General features: G+C 41.2%; 1 protein-coding gene across 4 annotated transcripts in view; it reads right to left on the bottom strand.

Annotated features, from left to right (window-relative positions):
• Nucleotides 1-26,378, bottom strand: part of GRID1 (glutamate ionotropic receptor delta type subunit 1) — an 817,493-nt gene that overhangs the window by 149,951 nt on the left and 641,164 nt on the right. For all 4 annotated transcript variants that reach the window (XM_054034733.1, XM_054034734.1, XM_054034735.1 and 1 more), the window contains exons 6-8: nucleotides 22,303-22,476; nucleotides 3,391-3,552; nucleotides 2,234-2,353 (exon numbers count right to left, since the gene is read on the bottom strand). In XM_054034733.1, coding sequence (XP_053890708.1) covers nucleotides 2,234-2,353; nucleotides 3,391-3,552; nucleotides 22,303-22,476 — 456 coding nt within the window. The remainder of the gene's footprint in view (nucleotides 1-2,233; nucleotides 2,354-3,390; nucleotides 3,553-22,302; nucleotides 22,477-26,378) is intronic.

The raw sequence follows: 26,378 nt of genomic DNA, 5'->3' as shown, positions 1-26,378 counted from the left end.
CTCTGGCATGTATGCTGGCAGAAACTGGTGTAAATAATAATAAAAATAATCATTTACACTTACACAGTGATTTCCATCCAAAGATCTGAAAGTTATTCTCAACAGGGGTAAGCACTGTAATACCAGTTTTAGAGAGAGAGAAGCTGAGGCATAAAATTAAGTGACTTGCTCAAGGTCACTGAAGAAATCTGTAGCGGAGACAGTAATGGAACCAGGGCTCCTAACCTAGTTTTGTGCTCTGCTCAACAGCCATTTTTGCCTCTCAAAGTGACCTTAATTTTCCATTAGCGAAATGGAATAATTTCAAAAGGAAGACAGCTGGAGACTTGGAGAGTATTCCTTCTTTCAAGTAGAACAACTGTGGAACATGCAGTAAAGTGGACAGAAAAGTAACCGTTTCCTACCACTTGAATACAGAGCGGGTTCACACCCTGATCTAAATTCTTCAGAGACAGTTCCTGGCAAAGCAGGAAGTTTAATATCTAATCCTGGAGCCATATAAATTGAAATGATTTTTTTTCGGTTATTGTTTAATGACCATTTCAGGACATAGGCTCCCTCTGCAAAGCCCTACTGACCTTCTGAAAATCAGACTCCTTTAAGGTATCTCCTTTAAGGTATCTAATCCAAAATTAGAGGAGAATGTTTGAAAATCTGGATAGATAAACACAAAATGTTATTGCTGAGCCAGACAAACTTCAGACAACTTCTGGCCATTTCTGTTTCAAAGAAGCATTAATATTTGTTAAGTAAGACTATAGATGTGTACCTTTATTCATTTGTCCATTAGAGGACTTCAGGGAGATGAAATTTGGATTAATAAAAACAAACAGACAAATAAAACACTAAAATTTTGCAAACTTTGAGCCACTATGAAATTCTGTCTCTACTCACTTCTGCTTTTTCAGACAAATAGTATTCACCAAAAAGTGCAGTTTTGGATTGACTGAAACTATTTGCAAATTTGATCTGATTGCTTCCGGTGGGGAAAAACTTTTCCCAGGCCAGCAAACCATGTGTATACATCTGTCCTCTTTACCACCTTGTAATGTTCTATCTGCCTGATTCAGAAGAGGAATTTGAATCCACATCTCCTACCTCCCAGGTGAGTGCCTGAATTTCATTAGGCTATAGAGTCATTCTTAGTCCTCTCTTTGGCAAGGTGGAAGAACTCCATCAGGAGAGATTGAGAGAAGCCCACCCAAAATAACTCATAGTGTGGTGATTGGGCTGCTTATCTGGGACAGGAGAGTTCAAATCCTTACTGCAGAGTGGGGATTCAAACCTGGATTTCCACTTCCCAGGCATATGTTTTAGCCACTGGGCTAAAGGTAGACATGCTCACAGCCAGTTTGCTGGCCCAAAACAGACTGTCCCTGTTTGTTGACAAATTCCAAATATTTTTTTTAACTGAACCAAATATTTTTTCTGATTTTTTGGTTTGCTGTCCCCACTGAACAAAAAAAATCAGTTAATTGCCCAGCTCTGCTCTGCATAGTATAAGAAATGCCATGGTAATATGAATTATTTAAAAACAATATTTGAATGGAAACCCCCTTGTATACCTATTATGTGGGCATTTTTCAGCTTCTGTTCCAGTCAAAAGCAAATCAACTGTTCCTATTCATGTGCTAGCCTTAATTTACAGTTCTCCATCTGTATGAACATTTCCTACTAAGCTTTCTCATCCTATGGCAGCATATATTAATGATCATTTTTACCAGTCCTATTGCCCATCTCATTCCAAAGTGTGTCTGCTCCACTAGCCAGTTTTGATATGTCATTTCTCTCTTCAAATAGAACATCCTCCTCTCACATTACTATACCTACTCCAGTTTTCCAGCTTCTTAGAGAGACTGTACCTTCAAAAGACTTTATATGTTCTGGTAATTTAATATGCCAGTTAGTTTCCTGATTAAGACAAGTCTCAGTTATGCCAATTATATTATAATTCACCTGAAAGTCTTCACTATTATGCTCGCCACATCAGTATAGAATATATTAAGGAATATTGCACATTTGAGAACAATTTGCAGACCTCCCTTCTGATGGTATAAAAGTGTTATCTTTCAAGCTTTAAGTATATGAGAAATTAGAATATATTATTTCTGTAATAAGTGACTTTTGTACTGTGAGCAAAAGCACTTCTTCCATTCTTTCTAAAAGGATAGCATTTCCCCCCAGATAAGCAGGATCTCTCTCTTTTTCAGGGGAAAAAAAACTGAATCTTTACCCTCCGCACATCTTTGCCAAATGTTTCACTATAGCTGGTGCCCAGTATTTCAAATTGGACATAGGGGTTGGAGCCGTCTTCTCTAAATTCCATAACGCCAGTGAGCCCAGTTATATGGCCCTAAGGAAACAATGTTAAAGATATTAGAATACAATTTTTATAAAGCACCTTTTATGCTCCAGGTATCCTAACATGCCTTGCAAATGTTTGCAATTAAATTAACGTGGCAGGCTTGATATGCTCTGCAATAGCTCACACATAGCCTTAGACAAAATATACTACCTTACTGAAAAAGAGACGGTTAGCCAAGACACATCTACCACTCGTTTTGAAACATGCCTTGGGATCTTTAACTTATACAAGGATAGCCACCAGTAAAAAGCAGACAGAACCTTAGCTGAATCTGAAACTATAACACTTGTAACATGATTGAGTTTACCTAGATTCTGGTGTGCAACACAAAGCCACCACTTTCTGGCCCAGAAAAAATAGAGCTACCGAGTCAGGCTGACAACAATGTATTTTCAATGTTATTAAAACTTCAGTGAACAAAGCTCATGCCAGTTTAACAGTGGCGTAACTAAAAAATGATTTAACCTTGCTTTAAATTCTCAATGAAACAGTGGTGTCATTAGAGTTGGTTGGAACATTTTCACCAAAATGCAATTTCACCAACACATGCTGTTTCAATGAACATTCTGTCAGAAAGTGGTGTGTGTCTGGGGCACAGTGAGAAAGAGTGCATATGAATTGGATTCAGGAGTTACTCCAGATTTACAGTAGTGTGAAATCAGAATCAAGATATTAGATTATACAATGCATCATTTTTCCTCTAGTTTCCTAAGAGCCAACCATGTTAGCAGCTTTGCTAAGGAATGTCTACTCTGGTCGACTCTGACAACTACTTAAGGTTTCATCTGTTTGGTGAAATGCATAAAGCTATACGACTACTCATCATTATGTGACTTATACAAAACATAGCCATGACATCACCTGTTGTAGAGGACACACCTTCATGACCACACAGTTTCATTAATAATAACTTAAAATCAAGGTTAAATCATTTTTGAGAAGTTCATCTGAAAGAAAAATCAGAGCACTTTGGTTCCTTTGTAGTTTTTATTGCACATTGGGCTTCCAACCTTGTCCACTCTTACCTTCTTAATAGTTTCCAACATGGATCGACCTCCATTCCAAGGTTTGGTGGATTTCCTCATGCAGTTCAAGCTTGCCATGCTGTGCCATTTCCTGTCCTCCAGCTTTCTATGGAAGGCATTGGCCAACATGAGCACGCTGTCATATAGATAGAGGTTAGAAACCTGCAAACAATGAAAAGAGTAAAACAGAGATTGTAGTCTAGAAGATCTCCGCAAAAGAAAAAAACCTTTAAAAATACAACACAGGAGAACTTGTAAAGATTAATATGGAGCTTTTCACTTAAAGTGCACCAGTTCAAATACACTAGGTTGGTAAAAAGAACAGGAGTACTTGTGGCACTTTAGAGACTAACACATTTATTTGAGCATAAGCTTTCATGGGCTACAGTCCACTTCATCAGATGTAGCCCATGAAAGTTTATACTCGGATAAATTTGTTAGTCTCTAAGGTGCCATAAGTACTCCTATTCTTTTTGCAGATACAGACTAACAAGGCTGCTACTCTGAAACCTAGGTTGGTAGTGATTATAGCCGCATCAGTAAAATAGTCACTCATTGGTACCTTGCCAGTCATTTTAGCAGGGAGACCAAGGAGTGAATAGAATTACCCTGTCATCTTCTATGCTCACTTTACCAGACCTCTCTGCAGCATTTTACGCAGTAGAGCACAAGGTACTGCTAATAAACCTACCAGGCATAAATGGAGTAGATAGAGCAGCATTACTATGACTCCAATCATTTCTCTCTAGCATAACACTGAGAGTGGTGATGGGTAACTGCTCCTGGTCCTCTTTCCTGAAGAGGAAGTTTGCAGGGTCCCGCAGGGTCCTTAATATCCCTCCTTTTTTATATGAGAGTATTTGAAGAGACAGTGAGATGACAGTGGTTCCACTACCAATCATATGCTGAAAATAGCCAAATGAGTATATCATTCTCCACCGATATAACCATTACCACTACTAAGATGTCATAATGACTACAAGACATACAGCATACACCTTCTTGACGTACAGCAGCTGGCTCAAATTCAACCCAGGCAAGACTTAAGTGATACAGGTTGAAAAAATAGCTAGATACTGTGCCATGTCTTCCACTGAAAGTATACAGCCCCCATTCGTCAAAATTGTGCAAAGCCTCAGTGATCTTGTTTGATTCCTCACTGAGCTGGGATGATCAGGTAGCATCAGCAATGAAAAGTGTCTTTCCCCTGCAGCTCATTAAGAAATATCACCCCTTTCTGCTGGATAAAGACCTGGCCACAAGATCCACGCATTTATCACCTCCAGATTTAATTTCTGTAATTCACTGTATCAGAAACATGGAAACAGTGAAATGCACACCGTGAAGCTGCCCACTTCCTCCAAAGTTCAGGCCACTATGAGCATGGTGAACGCAGCTGGAGGACTCAGGAGGAGCACCGGGCAGCCGCCCGGAGAGAAGCAGCACTTTGAAGGTGAAACCACAGCTTCTCTTCAGCTGCACGGCTGCCCCTGCTCCTCCTGAGTCTTCCAGCCATGTTCACAGGGCCGCACTCTGAAAGGGACTTTGGGGGGGATTGGATAGGGGGTGGGGCTCCAGGGGGACTGTCAGGGGGCAGGGGTGTGGATAGGGGTCGGGGCAGTCCGGGAGCAGGGGGGGTTGGATAAGGGGTGGGGTCCCAAGGGGGTGGTTAGGGGTAGGGGGTCCCAGGAGGGGATGGTCAGGGGACAAGGAGCAGGGGAGGGTTGGAGGTTCTGAGGGGGGCAGTCAGGGGGCGGGAAGTAGGATGAGGCGGATAGGGTTAGGGTTTGGGGAGGCACAGCCTTCCCTACCCGGCCCTCCATACAGTTTTGGAACCCTGATGTGGCCCTCAGGCCAAAAAGTTTGCCCACCCGTGGTCTAGATAATACTTCGCCCTGCCTTGAGTGCAGGAAACAGAAGTAGAAGACCTCATAAGAACATAAGTTTGACCATACTGAGTGAGACCAAAGGTCCATCCAGCCCACTATTCTGGCTGCCAATAGTGGCCAATGCCAGGTGTCCCAGAGGGAGTGAACCTAACAGGTAATGATCAAGTGATCTCTCTCCTGCCATCCATCTCCACTCTTTGACAAACAGATGCAAGGGACACCATTCCTTACCCATCCTGGCTAATAGCCATTAATGGACTTAACCTCCATGAATTTATCCAGTTCTCTTTTAAACCCTGTTATAGTCCTAGCCTTCACAACCTCCTCAGGCAAGGAGTTCCACAGGTTAACTGTGCGCTGTGTGAAGAAGAACTTCCTTTTATTTGTTTTAAACCTACTGCCAATTAATTTCATTTGATGGCCCCTACTTCTTATATTATGGGAACAAGTAAATAACTTTTCCTTATTCAGTTTCTACATACCACTCATGATTTTATATACCTCTATCATATCCCCCCTTAGTCTCCTCTTTTCCAAAATGAAAAGTCCTAATCTCTTTAATCTCTCCTCATATGGGACCCGTTCCAAACCCCTAATCATTTTAGTTGCCCGTCTCTGAACCTTTTCTAATGCCAGTATATCTTTTTTTGAGATGAGAAGACCACATCTGTATCTCTTGAGGTCCCTTCCAGTCCTACGATTCTATGATCTTCAAAGCAATAAATGGATCAGGTTCCCTAATATAGGAGGCCCCAGAAGAGATGAAACAATACAGAATCAAATCAGCTTGAAGAGGGCTGAAAACCTTCCTATTTGATAGAGCTATTTTGCCATAGCCAGAATAACACTAAACAAAATAATGTAAAATAAAAGTGTTAAAATATAAGCAGATCCTTCCTAAAAAGTGGATATACTTCTGATATGCCAATAGATGTTATTGCCTTCTCTAATTCCTATAAAGTACATATCTCTATATAAATGTTAATCTTAATTAGCCGTATATTTAATTAACATATCCTATCACTGTTGACAACATGGTATTTTCATAATGAACTAATATTTCCACAAAATCCAGGACTAAATCAAATGTGAATTAAACAGGCATAAAGCTGAACACTACCAAAAAGGCCTATCCATACATTTTAAAAAAGACATCTCTTAGGTGGTAAGGAAAAAAAAATGCAAAAAGAGGGATGCCCATTTATAGAGTGAAGAGTAGGGCTGATTAAACATACAGCACGTGAGAGATACTTTACTCAGCTGTGTATCTCCTTATACTGTAGATAGTTATTTTATTTGTAAACTGTTTGGAAACTAAGCGAGTCCTGTTATTCAACAGGATGGCCTTCCTCTTCTGTTTTGAACTGGTTTCCACAAAAAAAGTACTGCTCATTTATAAATAGATTTCCCACGCATAAGGAAAAGTGCAATTTCTTACATGCCAAAGTGAGAGAGATCCTCTAAGTTCTCCATTGAAGTTCATTTTACACCCACACATTGTACCTGACAACTCATTTTAAAGTCTCCTTGGAACAGCCACAGAGTGGAAATGTACTGTATTTCCTCAGTTTTGTACGGTTCTGCTCCAGCTGTGGAAAATCACTGCCTCGTTCTCAAAAATTGTTTTTCTAGTTCTAGTTAAGAGCTTGAGGGTAGAATTCATGCTGTATCTGTCACATCTTCTATGTTCATTGTATTCCTTCTCTATGTATTGTACTATTTTGGAAGAATTCAAACTTATGTGTAATGTACTATGCACTTCAGAGAATTTTTATTTTGAAGATCCTTCCTACTAGACACCTTCTACTTGAAAGAAATGTGTATCTTAATCATAGAATGTCAGGGTTGGAAGGGACCTCAGGAGGTCATCTAGTCCAACCCCCTGCTCAAAGCAGGACCAATCCCCAGACAGATTTTTACCCCAGTTCCCTAAATGGCCCTCTCAAGGATTGAACTCACAACCCTGGGTTTAGCAGGCCAATGCTCAAACCACTGAGCTCTCCCTCCCGTCTTTCCTTACGGCCCTAATCCTGTTCTATGCAGTGCTCAATTTCCAGAGCTGGGACTAGAACCCTGGAGGCTTGACTCCAGTTCTGTCTGCCCTAACCACTAGACCCCCAGTTCCCTCCCTCAGTATCTTCCTCTGCATAAGATTCTGAATTACAGCCCTGACCATAGAAATGCCACCTTGTGTGGTCTTTTGGATCATCTCTCTCCCATTTCCCTGCTTTAACTTCTGCTCCTTTCCCCACCCTCACCCCTCCCATCTATCCAGCTGTTGTATTTCATTTCAATTGAATTGTAACCATCTCTTGGTTACATGTTTGTACAGTGGCCAGCACAACAGGGCGCTATCATCTGGGGGCTACCAAAATACAAACATTAAACAATAACAATTACAGATGTGTAATTTTATATCCCTCATGTGCCATGCACACCCCCAATCTCTATGGTCAAGACTCTATCTGGAGTCTGACAATGCTACATCTAAATTAGCAATTATTATTAAGGCCATGTCTACACTACAGACTTATGTCAGCATAAATATGTCACTCAGGGGTTTGAAAAATCTACACCCTTGAGCAATGTAGTTATACTGATGTAACCCCTGGTGTAGGCAGTGCTATGGGAGAGCTTCTCCAGTCAGAGCTATTGCCTCTCATGGAGGTGGATTAACTAAACCAACAAGAGAAGCGCTTCCATCAGCATAGTAACGTCTTCAGTGAGCCCTGGTTTACACTACAGGGATAGGTCGAATTTAGCTGTGTTAGGTCGATTTTACAATGAATGCGTTCCGTCGACCTAAAGGGCTCTTAAAATCGATTTCTGTACTCCTCCCTGGCGAGGGTGTAGCACTAAAATCTACCTTGCTGGGTCAAATTTGGGGTAGTGCGGATGCAAATCAATGTTATTGGCCTCCAGGAGCTATCCTATAGTGCTCCAATGTGACTGCTCTGGACAGTACTTTCAACTCCGATGCACTAGCCACGTACACAGGAAAAGCCCTGGGAACTTTTGAATTTCATTTCCTGTTCAGTCAGTGTGGCGAGCTCAGCAGCACAGATGACCATGCAGTCCCCCCAGAATCACAAATGAGCTCCCCCATGGAGCGAACGGGAGACACTGGATCTGGTTGCTGTATGGGGAGAAGAATCTGTGCAGGCAGAACTCTGATCAAAAAGAATAAATGCTAATATATATGCCAAAATCACACAGGGCATGATGGACAGAGGCTACATCAGGGACATACAGCAGTGTTGCATGAAAGTCAAGAAACTGAAGACTTGGGATGCATTCGTGCAGGGCCGGCTCCAGGCACCAGCTTAACAGGCAGGTGCTTGGGGCAGCCAAGGGAGAGGGGCGGCACCTGCGGCAATTCGGGGGCGGCAGGTCCCTCACTCCCTCTAGAAGCGAAGGACCTGCTGCTGAACTACCGCTGCCAATCGCAGCTTTTTTTTTTTTTTTTGCGCTTGGGGCAGCAGAAATGCTGGAGCCGGCCCTGCATTTGTGGCCAGTACAGCTACTGGAAAAGTGTGTTAACATGTCTGGGGATGGAGCGGGAATCCTCCAGGGACATCTCCATGAAGCTCTCCTGGAGGTACTCTGAAAGCCTTTGCAGAAGGTTTCTGGGGAGGGCTGCCTTATTTCATCCTCCACGGTAGGACACTTTACCACCCAAGCCCGTAGCAAGCAGTTGGGAATCATTGCAGCACAAAGCATGGCAGCGAATGGTCCTGGGTTTTGGTCGCATTCAAGCAACATTCAGTCTATATATTTCTGTGTTAGCCTCAGGAGAGTGATATCATTCATGGTCACCTGGTTGAAATAGGGGAATTTTTGTAAGGGAATAGTAAAAGGACCCCATTCATGCTGGGCTGTTTACGCTTGGCTAAAAGGGATCATCCCAAATAGCCACGCGGATGGATGGGGGCAGATGTGTGCTGAACATCCACCTGAAAACCACAGCCCCTCCTTTTAAATGGCAAACCCAACCGGCATTGCTTGCTATGGGAAAGGAGGGTGCTGCAGTTTGAAAATATTCCCACATGTTATCAAGGCAGTAGAAGCCAAACCCTCATACCCTTTAGCTTACCATGGCTGCCTGGAAACCAAATTCTGTTGCCCAGACATGTGTGATGTGTCACCATACCGGCAAGTGCTCAATATAAAAGGCAAAATGCAATCTTGTACCTAATGCACATGTGCTGTCTGCTGTGAATTGCTTGATTCACTGTGAAAGAGTCTCCTTTTTGTTCTCAGAAATGTATCATCTTAAATTTTACTCTCCCTTTTTAGCCCCCCACAGGTGCAAATGTTTCTATGCTCCCCCATCATCTCCATCCCTGAGGTTATCGCAGATTAGAAGGCGAAAAAAACGCACTTGCAATGACATATTTTCCGAGCTCATGCAGTCCTCCCGCACTGATAGGGCACAGCTGAATGCATGGAGGCATTCAGTGGCAGAGTCCAAGAAAGCATTAAATGATGGCGATGAGAAGAGGCAGGATGCAATACTGAGGCTAATGGGGGAGCAAACAGACATGCTCAGGCATCTGGTGCAGCTGCAGGAAAGCCAACAAGAGCACAGACGCTGCTGCATCCACTGTACAACTGCCTGCCCTCCTCCCCAAGTTCCATATCCTCCTCACCCAGAAGCCCAAGAACGCGGGGGGGGGGAGGGGGAGGATAAGGGGAGACTCCGGGCACCCAGCCACTGCACTTCAGAGGATGGCCCAAGCAACAGAAGGCTGTCATTCAAACAGTTTTGATTTGTAGTGTGGCTACAATAAGCAATGTGGCCTTGCCCTTCCCTCCTCCCATTCTCCCCCACCCCACCCTACCCCACCCGGGATACCTTATCAGTTATCTCCCTTTTTTTTTTAATTAATAAAGAACGAATGCATGTTTTCAAAACAATAGTGACTTTATTTCCTTTGCCAGCTGTGATCAAAGGGGGGAGGTTTTCAAAGCCTCTCTGATGCGCAGCAGACCTACCTATGCTCTTCTAATTGCCCTGGTGTCTGGCTGTTCAAAATTGGCAGCCAGGTGATTTGCCTCAACCTCCCCATAAACGTCTCCCCCTTACTCTCACAGATATTATGGAGCACACAGCAAGCAGTAATAACAATGGGAATATTGGTTACGCTGAGGTCTAACCTAGTCAACAAACAGCGCCAGCGAACTTTTAAATGTCCAAAGGCACATTCTGCCACCATTCTGCACTTGCTCAGCCTATAGTTGAACTGCTCCTTACTACTGTCCAGGCTGCCTGTGTATGGGTTCATGAGCCATGAGAGCAAGGGATAGGCTGGGTCTCCAAGGATAACTATTGGCATTTCAACATCCCCAACAGTAATTTTCTGGTCTGGGAAGTAAATCCCTTCTTGCAGCTGCTCAAACAGCCCGGAGTTCCTAAAGATGTGAGCCTCATGCACCTTTCCCAGCCATCCCACGTTGATGTCGGTGAAATGTCCCTTGTGATCCACCAGTGCTTGCAGCACCATTGAGAAGTACCCCTCGCGGTTTATGTACTGGTTGGCAAGGTGGTCTGGTACCAAGATAGGAATATGCATTCTGTCTATCACCCCACCAAAGTTAGGGAAACCCATTGCGGCAAAGCCATCCACTATGACCTGCACATTTCCCAGAGTCACTACCCTTGATAGCAGATCAATGATTGCACTGGCTATTTGAATCACAGCAGTCTTCACAGTAGATTTGCCCACTCCAAATTGATTCCTGACTGACTGGTAGCAGTCAGGCGTTGCAAGCTTCCACAGTGCTATCACCACACACTTCTCAACAGTCAAGGCAGCTCTCATCTTGGTATTCCTGTGCTTCAGGGCGGGGTAAAGCAACTCACAGAGTTCCAGGAAAGTGGCCTTACACATGCGAAAGTTTCGCAGCCACTGGGAATCATCCCATACCTGCAACACTATGCGGTCTCACCAGTCTGTGCTTGTTTGCTGGGCCCAGAATCGGTATTCCACTGTATCAACCAGCCCCACTGCCACCATGATGTCCCAATTGCCACAGCCTGTGCTTTCAGGAACGTCCATGTCCTCATTACAATCGTCCTCATGCTACTGTCTCTTAGCCAGGTTCTGCACATACTGCAGTATAATGCGCGAGGTGATTACAATGCTCGCAACAGCAGAGGTGAGCTGAGCGGGCTCCATACTTGCCATGCTATGGCATCTGCATGGGTAACCCAGGCAAAAAGGCACGAAATGATTGTCTGCAGTTGCTTTCACAGAGGGAGGGAGAGAGAGAGGGGAGAGTGACGACATGTACCCAAAACCACCCGCGACAATGTTTTTGCCCCATCAGGCATTGAGCGCATAACCCATAATTCCAATGGGCACCGGAGACTGCAGGAACTATGGGATAGCTTCCCATAGTTCAGCGCTCCATGAGTCGATGTTAGCCATGGTAGTGAGGATGCACTCCGCGGACTTAATGCGCTTAGTGGGGGCATACACAATCGACCGTATAAAATCGATTTCTAAAAATAGACTTCTATAAAATCGACCTAATTTCGTAGTGTAGACAACCCTGAAGCACTAAAGCTGTAGCGCTGTATGTGAAGACAAGTCCTGAGTGCTACCAAGTATCCCTTTCTGCCCAGGAGCTAAGTATACTGTCTCTGTAGGACTTCCAACTCTTATTAATCCAGACTGTGCGACCTGGAATCAAACCCAGATCTCCTACATCGAAGTGCAGAACACTGATTACTTGGTTACCAAGCTGGCCCGTCCTTTTTAGTTTGACCCACAGAACCACAACCACATTGTCAAGGCGGATTGATGTCATAGTGCTATGCTTCATTCCTACTTTGAAGCAATTGCGGTAGTTATGTGTCAGTAAAATAAGTATCCACAAAAGTGAAGGTGATGGTATGCTGTCTGTTTCTTTCTGTCACTACTCTGAGGATCTTTGTTAATATTGAAGAACTGTTGTAGCATGGAATGGAAAGGTTATCATCATGCACGTCTTGTCCTTTAAAAGGAACCACTGGAATGCTGGTCCTCCATTTCTCTTACAGCGTGAGTCTACTCTGAAATGTTACTATGTAAATATGGTGCCTTTCACCAGCAGATCTGCTCCTTCCATTTAGTCACACTCTTCTATGCTTACTTAAGTGACAAAAACATATATATTATATTACATATTATTTCTATTAGTACTGCAGACCCCATATCTGTGGAACAGGAAGCTGAATTCTATTCTTATTCTCACTGTCAACAATATTTTTAACTAAGTAGCAGAAATTTTATCACTGGTGATGTATTAGCTAGAATTATTTATAGTGCACATTTAATCCTCTATATACCTATTCTGGCTAGCTTTCTGGAATCTTAATATGGTTTGTTCTGTTATTACTTCCAGTGAGCTGTAAAATGTAAAGAATTCCAAAATTGGATTGTTTTATGAAAAAAAAGTCCGTTTTCTGTATATGTTGCCTAATAATGTTTCCAGAAGCAACCATATTGTTTTCCATTACTGCTTATCACAAATAAATTCTTATCTTATTCTTTTTAATGCTGCTTTTATGCAAAAGACTAAGAACCTTTTTATCCTCTTTTCCAAATCATATACACCCTTTTAGCCTGAAGTCATATCTAAATAGGTACTTTCCTATGGAAAAAGGGAACTCAAAAGAGCATTCCAGGTCTTGGCTCACCTATCCACATTCACTCATATAATTTTCATTGTTTTCTTTATCACAGTCCTTTTCATGCAGCAAGAATCCCACAGGCCTTTTCTGCTTCATCTAAGCAAGGCATTCGTAATTTCATATTACTGCCAATTTAAATCCCCTTCAATGGCACCATCAGCCACTGTATCTTAGAAGCAAAATGATTTCCCTACCATCCCCTACAAATGTGATAGATTGTATTTGCAACATCACACGTTTGCTGCAAACTCCAGGAAGATGATGCTGTGAAGAGGAAGACAGGCCATCAGACCAAGCTTGTTTACACTTGTTACCTCAAGTGTCCACACAAATTTCAATTTGCAGCTAACTATCAAAACCCACTGGATACAGAAATGTACTGTAAAAGGCAATTCATGTAGCTACCTGAACAATCAGTAATACCCCATGGCTCTACTCCTGCAGTCTCAGGCATGAGGAAATAGGAAATTAAGAAATTAGCATTAGAGTAGCATGCACGATTGGAAGAAAAATAACACTGAGATGAAAACAAGGTGATAGACTTGTTTCCTTTGGGCTTTCTGAGCTCTGCAACACCGCTAATTTTTCCTCTTTATCTATTCGGGATGGGGGTAGGGCATTCTTCTGTCTGCAGAAACTCCCTTTCATATCATGAAAATTTCCAGAGGAAACCAAAAAAAGTGTTTCACTTTTCTTATCTCGGGGGGGGGGGGGGGGGGGAATCAAATTTTAGTTCCTCTTTCACTTGTCGGCTAAGACCCCCACGAATTGAGGATACCACAAATGCCTAATAAAAGCCAAAGACTTAATGAAATGCATTTTGGGGGCCTATCTACATTATCTATACCACACCCATTGCTGTGGAATCTGAAAGCAATAATGCCATGAACTGTTAGTTGGAAAGCATGAAATTCTGAACTAAGGACTTACCAGTTCATGAATGAAAACTTATCTAAATATTGTGTTTTGAAGTGTACATTTTGCACCTGAAATTTTTTTCAGTCCACCATACACATATGCATTCTGTAAGTCATTTGGGATCTTGCTTCTTTTAAAACATGTTTGTCCACATGAACAGAAGCTTCTGTTTAGCTTCAGGTGGAATACACAGGGAACCCTTCTCTTGTACCAAGTAACAAACTTTATACACAAATAGGCAGGAAGCAGAAATATGGAATCAGAACAGGGATATTTCCATAATGCAGTAAAGGTAAAACATCCTTTTTACAGAGAGACTAAGATTCATCCAGATTTACTATTTTTAAAATTCTATATGGATAACCTTTAGTTTCCTTCCAAGCATTAATCAAAGGGAACTTGCTACCCAGAAATACAATGTTGCACAATAGAAGACTGACCCTGCTTCAGGACCATGGGCAGATTCAGAGCTGCCTGCAAAGCCAGAAGTCCAGCCAGAGAAGAGGCCTATGAAGAGACCAACTGGAAGACAAGCTGACACCCACATGCCACTGCTTCAAAAATTCATTCCCAAGCTTGGCATCAGAGATCTGCAGCTGCCAAATTCACCCTGGAAGTATCCCAGCAGTCAGCTCCAAAGATGGAGACAGACAGAGATGGAGGGCAAATTGGAACATACAGAACCCTGCCAGTGACGGAAACATGCACTGCCTAATGAGTAATACAGTTGTTTTTGTGCACACCACTATTCTCTGAAGGTGTTTATCTATCCCCAAAGCCCAGGTTGTGCCAAAAGTGATGGTGCATGTGCGTGACTCTAAAGCAAGGCGGCATCTATCTGTGCTCTTCAAAAAGAGGAGAGGTGATGACTGATGTATTACTTAATGTACAGTAGTATGCTTAGAGGGATGCTGTCAAGGTTGGGAAACTGACAATCTGACCTACCTATTTTATTTTCTTAGATCAGTTTTCAAAGCCCATCTGATACGTTGTGCACGCATGTGTTTTAAATAAATGCTTCATTGCTCTTGGAGAACAAAATCACAGCCAGCAGCTTGACACTCATGAGAAACCCTATAATAAAATAAGAGCTGCAGTTGCATGCCGTGTAAGAAGAAAAACTTCCATTAAAGACTCAAATGTCAGTTTCAAACAGCTATTTATTAGGAGTTAAATGAAAGAAAATATAAAAGTATCATAGAACCATAGCAAACAGACCTTATTAGGGTAACTAGTCAACCCCCCTGACAATGTAGGATTTTTTTTTTTTACACTGTTATCTAGGTTTCTGGCCATTCAGGTTTTACACATCACAAATGATGGGTGCTTTCAGAAATTCCTTCGGGAGATGATTCCACAATTTAATAGATCTCATGGTCAGGACATTTTTACTGATATACAGTTTCTATATTCATTTACATACCTTCTTTCATACCTTACACTCAGCTATTCTTCTGAAAGAATTCTTCTCCCTCCTTATGGTTTATATCTAATATCAAGTGTTCTTCAACCATTTATAGTTATTTCTTTTGCAGCTCAAACATCTGTCTGTAACAAAAGTTGAACTGTAGCCACAGGGGCACAAATTAAACTACATTTTAAATGTAAACCTCATCCCTAGGGGACTACCGCGTGTCACTAAATGTTTCAAGAATCTGGCATGATTAACATACACTGATCAGAGAAGGAGTCAATCTAGTAGAGGATGTTTGGAAATCAGAACTAAAGTGTATTGGTGGAGCTGAGGGATGGCGAGGAGAGGAGAAATAATACTGAAATAGCAGAGCAGAGGAGGGGGGAAACATTGGTGTTTTACATTGGGTTGAATATAAACATGAGCTATAGTTTAGATTTGAATTGTGTTGACAGGAAGGGCTTGGGTGGTGACATCTGCCTGCACTATGTTTGCTACTAGCAAGTGCTCTCAGTCTTTTAATGAAGTACTAAACAAAGAACAAAGTAAAACAAAAATATTAAAAATTGTGACAGTCCATGGCCTCTTTTGGTCCAGATGAGCTGGACTGAGTGGAGGGGCAATGATGGCTTTACATTATCTTTGAGTTCCTCTGATCTTCAGCATCTGGCTTCCAGGCTGCTCTAACTCACAGCTGCCGGCAAAATCCCAAAATGGGCCATTGTGGCATCTGGGGTGTTGCCGGAGTGCAGTGCATTCAAGTCATGCCCCTTCTCTCCTAACATGCCCCTAGCTAAGCTGCTAGCTGTGATAAGAGGAAAGTAAAGCTATTGAGGGAATCCCGAGCTGGCCACTGAGGCCAATTTAAGACCTCCAAGTGCTGCAAAGTAGCCCAACTAGGCCAAGGGTCTGGCCCAAAGCCCCTACATAAAGTCTTTGTGAGAAGACATGTGAAATGTGTGTTTGTAACTTAATGTACATTTTCATAGAGGCCTCTGGTACGGTAAATTAATGCTTTAATTCTGCAAACATTTACTATCAGCTGTAGTGCTTAATAATGTGATGAATAGCTCAACTGACAACAATGGGACTCCTCTGCCTAGTGAAGTGACTCATATGAATGCTTGCAGGATTGGGCCCTTCAAGAGCAAATGGGACACTGTGAATTATATTTCACAGGTTATACCGGTCTGCAAGGTCCAATACAGCAGTTCCCTCACAGTAACTCCTAAAAAGAATACAACATGTAAGCAAAGTGTGAATGCTGAAGGAGCAGCCCATTAACTGATGCCTGGTAACATGTTCAACGGTCAGGTCTGTGAAGGACAAAGTTACCCTTACACATGGAGAGGCGAGCAGTTGTTTGAAGAACCTGCCCTCCTACGCCTTCTGACATATCCTCTCCAAAAACATCCAAACAACATCTGGAACATTGCTAAAGTAAAGAAGTGGGACTCTGATGACACTAAGGAATAACCGTACTATTCTGCCATTGCTGTATTGAGTCCCATTAGTTTTAAACTTACTGTATATTTAGAGTCAAGTCAAGTAATGTTAGATGCCCCAGGCCCTTATAACACTCTTGAATCCAAACAGGGCCTCAGAAAGGTTGAACTAAGTTATCAGCTGTATAAATAATAAATGTGATCAACAACAAATAAAATAAAAATGGAATCATAACAGAGAAAATTATCTGAATCACAAATCAAGGGCAAAGAGATTTTCAAACCTCATGTAAAGCAAAAGGAAGAGGTTGGGAGGAGGAACTAGACAAAGTATTTCCAAACTCAGAATCTAAAACAATATGTAATATAGTTCAAGCTGTGTAACAGTGGCAGTCTTGTTGCATAAAAGTACCAGGGAGGTGGATATATTGGGAATACATTAGACTAACAAGAATATCTGGCATGTAAATACCACTTTTCATTCATAAATATCCAAGCACTTCACAAAGGTGGTTAAATATCTTTCCAGATGAGAGTCAGAGACAAAGAAGACAGACAGGCTAGATATGGCTGATGCTTAAAAAGGGTACAGGATGTTGGCTGACCGTGTTAACACAGGTCACCAAGAAATAAGAATGAGAAACGCATATAGACAGAAAATGATTTCTGGATTAATGCTGTCCTCCCTCTAATGTCAAATGAAGCCTCCAAGACTGGCAATTTTAGAAAGGACTTTCTCCATTCTAAGCAGAAATGCAATGGAGTTTATTAAAGTAATGTTTCTTGGCTAGGAATAAGACCATGAGCAAAATGTTGCCAAGCATGCTGACAGAGTAAAACAGGACTTCCATAAAAGGTTCTGAATAAATGAGTTTTTGCATGAGTTTGCAGAATGGTCTGATGTTTCATGGCTCATCAGACTCCAAGCCAGGATGATCATCTCCTAAAAAACAACTTCCTAGGAGGTAGTACTAAAAATACTAATAACGGAGATGCTCCAAAAGGATTTTCATTAATTTAGCCAAGACAAAGTTAATAAGCCATGACCCAAATGTTTTTTTCTTTATTAGGTTGTTTTAAACATATTCATGTTATATAGTGTGACAAAGTTCCTCCTCTATCTTGGTGGGTCCTGCGCTTATTGGCGGATTTTCTTGCCTCAGAGATTCACCATGTGGGTTGGGGAACAGCCCAGAGACCTTCCGCTCTGGAAGAACCCACAGTCCAGGTCAATTGGGAGGTTTGGGGAGAACCCGGGCCCACCCTCTACTCCGGGTTCCAGCCCAGGGCCCTGTGGACTGCAGCTCTCTATAGTGCCTCCTATAACAGCTGCATGACAACTACAACTCCCTGGGCTACTTCCCCATGGCCTCCTCCAAACACCTTCCTTATTCTCACCACAGGACCTTCCTCCTGGTGTCTGATAACGCTTGTGCTCCTCAGGCCTCCAGCAGCACACCCTCTCACTCTCAGCTCCTTGCGCCTCTTGCTCCCAGCTCCTCACACTTGCACCACAAACTGAAGTGAGCTCCTATTAGCCTGCCTTAATTGATTCTAACAGCTTCTTCTTAATTGGCTCCAGTTGTCCTAATTAGCCTGCCTGCCTTAACTGGTTCTAACAGGTTCCTGATTACTCTAGTGCAGCCCCTGCTCTGGTCACTCAGGGAACAGAAAACTACTCATCCAGTGACCAGTATATTTGCCCTCTACCAGACTCCTGTACCCCACTGGTCTGCGTCTGTCACAATATATATATATACATGTTAAATAAATTTAGAAACTGGCAGATATTAGTTTCCTTTTACAAAGTCATTAAAATAAAATAAAAAACCAGCCATGGTTGGTAACAAACCTTGACAGGGAATGTTTTGTAATACAAAATAATACAAGTGGGTCTGGTGTAACACAAGATACTAAATCTATTTCCTACCCAAAAAAGAAAATAGAAAATGTAGAATACTTGAAATTAAGGGACCAACAACAATGTGTTATTCATATTTATGAAATGATTACTAGATGCGTCTCCACAAGGTGTGCTATGATGCGTGTTTCTTCAAAGTACCTGATAGAACTGGAGTTATACAATAAGTAAACTAAAGCTGGATAAAAAATTCCATGATCAAAATCTGTGTAAGTGTAATAGTAATGTAAAATACACAGGGATTTGGATGGTTTGAGGGATTGATAATGGGGCACAGAGCATTTTATCCCGATCTCACAATTTACTCTTTGGAAACTCTCCAGTGGTCATGAAAAAAACCAAACCCTGGTGGTTTCTGAGTTAACTTCCTAGTAGCTAACTGTCCATAGCACAAGCAACACCACAACACTTGGCTCCCCTATTGATCTTTTGAGCAGAGGATGAAAGATTGAATGGGCATGGAGATTTAATTACGGTTTCATTTGAAGGGATGTTTTCTCAGGTGGGGTATGACATACGTTGGAAGGCACGATAATACTTCCTTGGAAATTTTGTTAATTGAAGAGACTATCATCCCTTGGATAATTTCCCTTTAAATTTGATACAAGCCTTTGCATTTTCACCAAAATGAGGTAGGACTGGGTTGATTTTTCAGTTTGCTCCAAAAACAGAAAAGAAGAAAACCCAAACCACAATTGAAAATGCCTCCCAAAAATTAATTAAAGAAGCTGACCAAAATTTTATTTCGGGTTGAACAAAATGTATCATTTTGGAGCACTTTTTCAAATAAAAGCAAAGGAAATGAAGGGCTAGATTCATGAAAATCAGGAGGAAGAAGAGGTGGTGATGTTCACCTTATCACTTTGTAGCCAAGTGGTTCAGGGCACTCACCTGGGGATGTGGGAGATCCAGACTCAACTTCTCCCTTTGCCTGACAAGGAGCAGGGATTTGAAATTGCATCTCCAAAGCTGCAGAAGAGTGCGCTAACCACTGCACTATGGGATATTCTGGTGTTGGTCTTTCTCAATTTCCACTGTTGAAGCTGTTCCACTTTGTTCCACCATCACCTCTTCTTTCACTGCCTCCCTTCCCCTACCCCCCATTTTGTGAATGGCACTTAAGTCCTCAAAAGAATTTTTGGCTGAAACTATTCAGCAAATTTGTGTCAAATTCACAAATAGTTTTGGGTTGATGAAACTGCATTTTTTCAGTGATTAACCTCCCAACCCTCTAATTAGTGGCCAGGCTTTCTCCCTCCTTAAAGATGATCATCCCTCATGTGATTCATTAATTTGGGTGATTTATGCAAAATGAGCTTGGTCTGCATGCAAATAAGATCGCAGAAACATCTTGTATGTTACCAAGGACCACACTGGGCTAATTTACTAACTAAAATCTATAACTGGATTTCTGGGCATCCTGTATGCTCACAGATTGCTCATCTCTAAAAATGCTGAGTACTGTAGCTGTTTTCACACCCCAGAGACCAATTTTTCAAGGAGTCAGGAGACTACTTAACAGACACCTGTAGCTTTATTGTCAATACAGTTTAGAATTATGGAGCTAGGTTATGCACGCTAGCAAACATATTACTGTCTTGACATATGATAACTCAGAAGAAGTCTGTCAGAGGAGTCCTTCAGACTAGTCTCTGAAATAGATTTGTGCATAAGCAGATGGGCAATAATATTCAAAATCCTGCCATGATGTGAAATTGTCCCCCAATTAAGTCATCTGCTGGTGCAACCTAGAATATGCTCAGATTCCCTGAAGTAAGCAGCCTGTGTTCTGATTCCAGGCAGCCTGGATTTACCCATCTTGGAGGTTACAAACACAGAACAAAACTTCTCATTTCTATGCTTGGTAGTTATGCACGTTTTCTTGGAGAAGTAAGACAATATAAGGGGTAGTTAATGTTTGTGGAAGAGGCACCTCTCAAACTCTTTCACAGTAAGGAATTTTGATAAAGTTTTAATTTGATTTGAAAGGGACACTTTCAAGTTTTCCAGTATATAGCTCAAAATCTCACCAACCGTTCATTATTACTATCTGCTTATAAAATCCATCTAATTTGTTGTGGGCTGCCTTTTTATACTATTTTCTTTTTTGTTAAATTAGTATTGTTTTTCTTATAAAACAATAAAATCTGACAGCAGTCCTGCACTTGAGACTTGACCTTCAGTAAGAAATCAGGGTGCCTTCAAAATAGAAATAGCTTGCAAAAATTACAAAATTTCAGGTGAATAAAATGAGTAAATATTGAATTTGAGAAAATTATGAAAAATCTTCACAGGGTCCTTTTAATTAAAAAGGAATACTGATGCAGTAAACGTGAATAGAAAGCTCAGTTCTAAAGCTTCAAAACGATTTACTGCAGTAAGAAATCTTTACTTTAAAATCCATACTGTCTGAATCTACTTGCCAACTACACCACTATAATGCAGCTCTATTTCTATACAGTATCTGACTATATGATGCACAGTATTCAAACATACAGTGCCTGGAGTTGCAAAAAGTACATTACCCACACAGGGCCAATATCTGCTATCAGTGACACTTGTTACAGCTGGTACCCTCATTGGGTGGATAGTATTAACATGGCCAAGGAAAATCCCATTTACTTCATGAGGCTTTGGATCAGGTTCTGAATGAACATGGACTATGAATTACCCTTTCAATCACATTGGTATTCTCCTGCCCCGCCCCATCAAGTCAGTGTTCTAGCACATTGGCTGGGTAGTGTAGGAGGCACCTTGTTCTGCAACTGCCTTTGCTTCACCTACCTTGTGAATAAATAAAGGTTTTCAGTTCTATCCAGCATCTTTCATCAGTACTATGGATGCAATTTTTAAAAATGCCTCAGTGACTTAGGAGCACAAGTCCCCCTGGATCTTCATCATGTAGTTCATTCAGATATTCTCTATTCACTTTTTACTTTCACTTAATTCACTAAAAGGTTGCTTTGATGTTGCACCTTATTTTGAGGAATCTTGGCATTTGGAATAGATATCTTGCCAATAAGAGAGATCTTCCAACAGGGCTTGAGATGTTGGTTTCAATAGCCTAGACTGTTACAAAATGGCACTAATATCAGTAGTGCATTTCTCGTAGGCCAAAGAACCATCAGATGTTAGTGATGTCCAGTCACTGCTGATATGGAACACACAGAATCAGATACTTGGAAGTGAAAAGCTCTATATCCCAATACATAACTTAACTCTGCAGTCCTCACAAATTAATCCTTTCACATGAAATGGCTAATAGGCATAAATGCAGTATTTAGGCAAAATTGGAATTGCGTAACAACAAAACATGATTCTATATCATCTATATATCTATATCTATATTTATATACACAGAGAGGTTATGGAATGAAATGCCCCAAATCAACTTAGAATCAACTTAACTGCCCGCTAATACTTTATGCAGACAATGTCAGATCTAAAGCACTCAGGCCCAGGAAAGGAAGGAAACTAGATAATTAAGGTTAGTCAGGAACTATCCCACTCAATTTCAGCATGCTGAGATTTAAGGTATTCATTTTACTTCTTCCTTCCTTTGTTTCCTGTGAAGCTTCACAATCACACACACAACTATCTCATGTCATGTTCCTAAGGACCTTCGCAGGCACCAACACTTTACTGACCTGCAGCATCTGCAGATAGCCTTCTTGTGGATCACAGAGCAATGAAGATATTCTATGATTATTTCTCATGCATCTCTGATTGTTGTCTCTTGACAGAGGGAAGATCTGCCGGATAACCGTCATCCTCCCGAGAGCACTGTGTACCAGTTCTAATATTTCATTATCACTGATTTCCTGTGAAGAGAAACACAGTCCTTTTAAACAAAACAACACACATTTCTTGACACATATTTCTTGTATTCCTGCCATTATTTGATCAAATATTCTAAACAGAAAATGACCCTGAATTTTTTTAATAGACTCAATTCAGGACAAATGATCCTACTTTGTGTATGTTAATGGGAATGTTTTATATGCATCATTTAAAACAGACTAGAACTCAGCATTATACAGCACCTTTTATGCCCAAGCTATCTTGGCTCTTCTTATACATTAGCTACTTAGCTTATCATAGCAAAATAATGAGATGGTTAAAATAGCTTGGTTAAACAAGGACCAATAAGTGCTTTCATCCAAAGTCTAAACCGCATTCAAGCAGAAAGTAAGTTGGTTAAAATTTTTAGGTCATTTTTTTTTTAAGAGCATGTCATTTTGTGCCTCATCACATCCTGATCCTGCTTGGGACCAAAAGCATAAGTGGCAAAACAACATATGAAAGGCTGTTCTTACAATAATCCTGGCCCGACCAAAATCTCATGAGAAAACCCACATTTTGTAAGATTAACAGTCCTATTTTGCAGACTAAAGGGTATGAAGAGTTCTGATAAGCATCTGAAATCTTTTGACAGTTTAACCACATTAGCAAAAGAAGTCAAGATTAGGTGAGGCTTTGTTAACACATATAAACTAAACTTGACATAGCCATGATGTTAACCTGCATCTATGTTAAGGAAAACATCTTTTATCTTAATTAAGCTGGTTGAGATCAGCTTGAGACTACCCCTGCATTTTTACTAAGGAAAAATGGTTGCCTTGACCTCTTTTCCTAATCTTGGACATTTTTCTGAATCAACCACCACCTTTTGGGTTCCCTTGTTAATAGCACCGTAATTGTGTAAACATTTGGAAGTGCATGACACTACCAGTGATTTCTCTCAAAGCTTTGGATGTTAGAATGCATTTTTATTTTATTTGATCAGGATGTTAAGAATCTTCTCTTAGATTTCGACCAGAAATGTTCAAAAATAGGTGCCTAAAATTCGACTTCTAGAGCCATATTTAAGCAACTAAATAGGTGGCCTGATTTTTAAAAGTGCTAAGCCCCTGTCAGCTACCTTTGAAGTCAAAAGGTAAATTTTGTTATTTTTTAGATACTTCATACAAGTGAAAGGGAGCTACTGGGTGTCCAGCCCTCTTGAAAGTTAAATCATTTACTGAGATGTCTAGATATGAATTTAGGCACCCATTTTTGAAAATCTTGGGCTGAATGTTTCTGACTTTTTCATTACAGAAAAAACATCATCACAGATAATGAAAAACACTTAAAGATTACGACAAAGAAAAGAAAAAATGCAGGATAGAAAGAAGACAAAGTAGTTGAAGGAAAAGAGAAAAGAAATGGACCATGTTAAGAAGAAAATCCAAAGTCATTTGGTCAACTTCCACCTCAACAGTCACCAGAGACAGAAACAAAAAAAGACTGTAGGTTCAAGGGTATAAAGTGAGTGACTTATGTCATGACACAGGCAACAGGTTTCATGGTGGTGAACTGACCATCTTTTTTCTGATTCATAAGTCCTTTTATTAACACACTGATAGGCATTTATAGCCAGCTGCAACACCATGATATATTAAATGATGATATTCTATGTAATAGCAATTCTGTTTTGTGAGATTATGGACAATTATGGAGATTATGTGAGCTGGAGACATTTAATTGCTCAGTGTATTTGTCATTTTTAATTGCTAGGTATACCCTTGGCTTCAGTTTATCAGCTAACGTGCAGGGTAATAATGAATGCTGTAGTATCTTCACTGTTCCAGAAACATTTGGAAGAAAGAAAGTAAAGGAAGAAGGAAGGAACACCACCAATCTTGCCTGTCTTGGGACAGGCTCCCATAGGAAACTGCCGAAGCTTTCACAGCTTTGCTTCATAATGCCGAATTTGCTTAAATGTAGCACAGAAGATTTCAGAAGTTGCATTGCTACTAATGAGGTGCCATTGTTAGAACACTATCTTCTACGAAGCTGCACATGTTCCAGTCTGAACGAGTGGAAAAAATAGAGTATATGCTTTCTTTTGGGTGGTGCTAGTTTAAACAAAGTATATACCACTTCAAAGTAAATGTACAAGTTGAGAGGAATGACAAGAGAAAGGCATCCAGTTGAAGAATGCCTCAAGAAAGAGGAAGAGATTAATTAATATAGGGATGCACATGTTCCTGCACAGCATAATTTGGGTCAAAGATGAGGGTAAATAGCAGAGACCACAAACACAAACCACAGCCTAAGTTTCTTCTTCAAGCTTGGTTAGTACTAAAGTTTCCCTGCCAGACCTTCAATGTCCTAGCTCCCTAAACTCCTTTAGCACAAAAAGATGCTTCTATTGCCTGTACATTGCAGCTGAAGTTAACTGCACATGGTTTACATATTTTATATTAAAAACTATTTTTTGACTAGGGACATACAATGATTTTAAAATCCTGGGTTTAGTTCACTACTGAAATTGCTGTAGGGTGGCTATTTGTTAACTCCTGTTTCCTGTGAGGGATTCCCCCAAGGGAATGGCAAACCAATGGTACTGCCTATTACCTTCCTTTCAAAAGGGACACAGAAGGGAACAGTTTTTAATTCTGGCTAGAGCTCCATAGAAGCTCCACTAGTGGAATCTGAATGTCTGAATCAGCTCTTCTCCCAGGTGCTTTGGCCACACCTTCTCCACAGCTGGTCCAACCCAATTTCTAAGCTGCACAAACCAGCCCTGAGCCCCCCCTTGGAGTGGGGTTTGCTGCTGTGCTTCCTCCATTCTGTCAAGGGGCCCTGCAGCTTGTGTTCTGTCAGCAGCAGTGAATCTGGCCCTCAATTTTTAACATGAAAGAAATAAGTATTTTGTTTTCATTTCACTTTTGCTCTCAAGCTGTGAGTGAAACGACCATGAGGCTATTATAATTATGTGGTTTGGTAGACTAGAATGGCAGCTTTGGCTCATTTTAGTCCTTTTCTGCCAATTTCCAGTCTGTTTTAGGAATATTTTTTTTAAACTTTGCAGAAGGTGAATATCCTGATACTAATGACAGGCCAACTGGTGGGGGTAAAATACATAATATAGTCTCCCAGAAGTTGAATGGAGGGCTTTTGAGATTTGTTACTGAATTCAGGCAAGCTCCTGATGCCTTTACTGGAACCAGTGCTCAGGCACTCCACAGGTGTCCTGAAGGCTCCAAAAGATCCTCCAGGCAGATTGCTTTATGCCTGGAGTTTCTCTTCTCTGTGGGAAGCCAGACAGGGTGCCTAACCATTTGGTATGCTGGTCTTAGCAAGAAACATTTTTATGGGATACCTCTTGCCTCATCTTTTTTCTCATCAGTTATCCTTCTGGGGCAAGCCTCTTCACACACAAACTCCAACGGAGTGAGGTTAAATAACAAGAAACTTTTTTTAAAAAAGAACAATTTAAATTAGCAAGAACTTCCAACTAACCTACACAGGAGGCAAAGGCTGGCTCAATGGCTGCACAAACTGATGAATAGACATTTAGGGGACAGGGTCTCATAACCTCAGGTCCAGAATACTTGATCTGAGACCCATGAGCATGTGCATGGCTTAATTACAGTGAATAAGTCTGAGACTCACTTAGCAGGACACGCTGTTCCTAAGGTGGGGATCTGCAGAGGAACTTCTTGGGGGAATGTTCAGCCATGACAGCTTTCACCCATCAATCACCCATATCTACTGGTGGATAAATCCATTTTAGAGATGTGGAAACTGAGGCACAGTGAAGCTAATTGACTTTCCCAGGGTCATGAAGCAAGTCAACAGCACAGCCAGGGACTGAACCCTAAGATGTCAACTCTCACCTTGGTGTTTTAAAAACTAGACACTGCATCCCATTTGTCAAAATGCTTGCAGTTCTAGT

The sequence above is a fragment of the Malaclemys terrapin genome, chromosome 7 (assembly GCF_027887155.1).
Source record: "Malaclemys terrapin pileata isolate rMalTer1 chromosome 7, rMalTer1.hap1, whole genome shotgun sequence".
Lineage (NCBI taxonomy): Eukaryota > Metazoa > Chordata > Testudines > Emydidae > Malaclemys > Malaclemys terrapin.
This window is presented reverse-complemented; position numbering and strand designations above follow the sequence as displayed.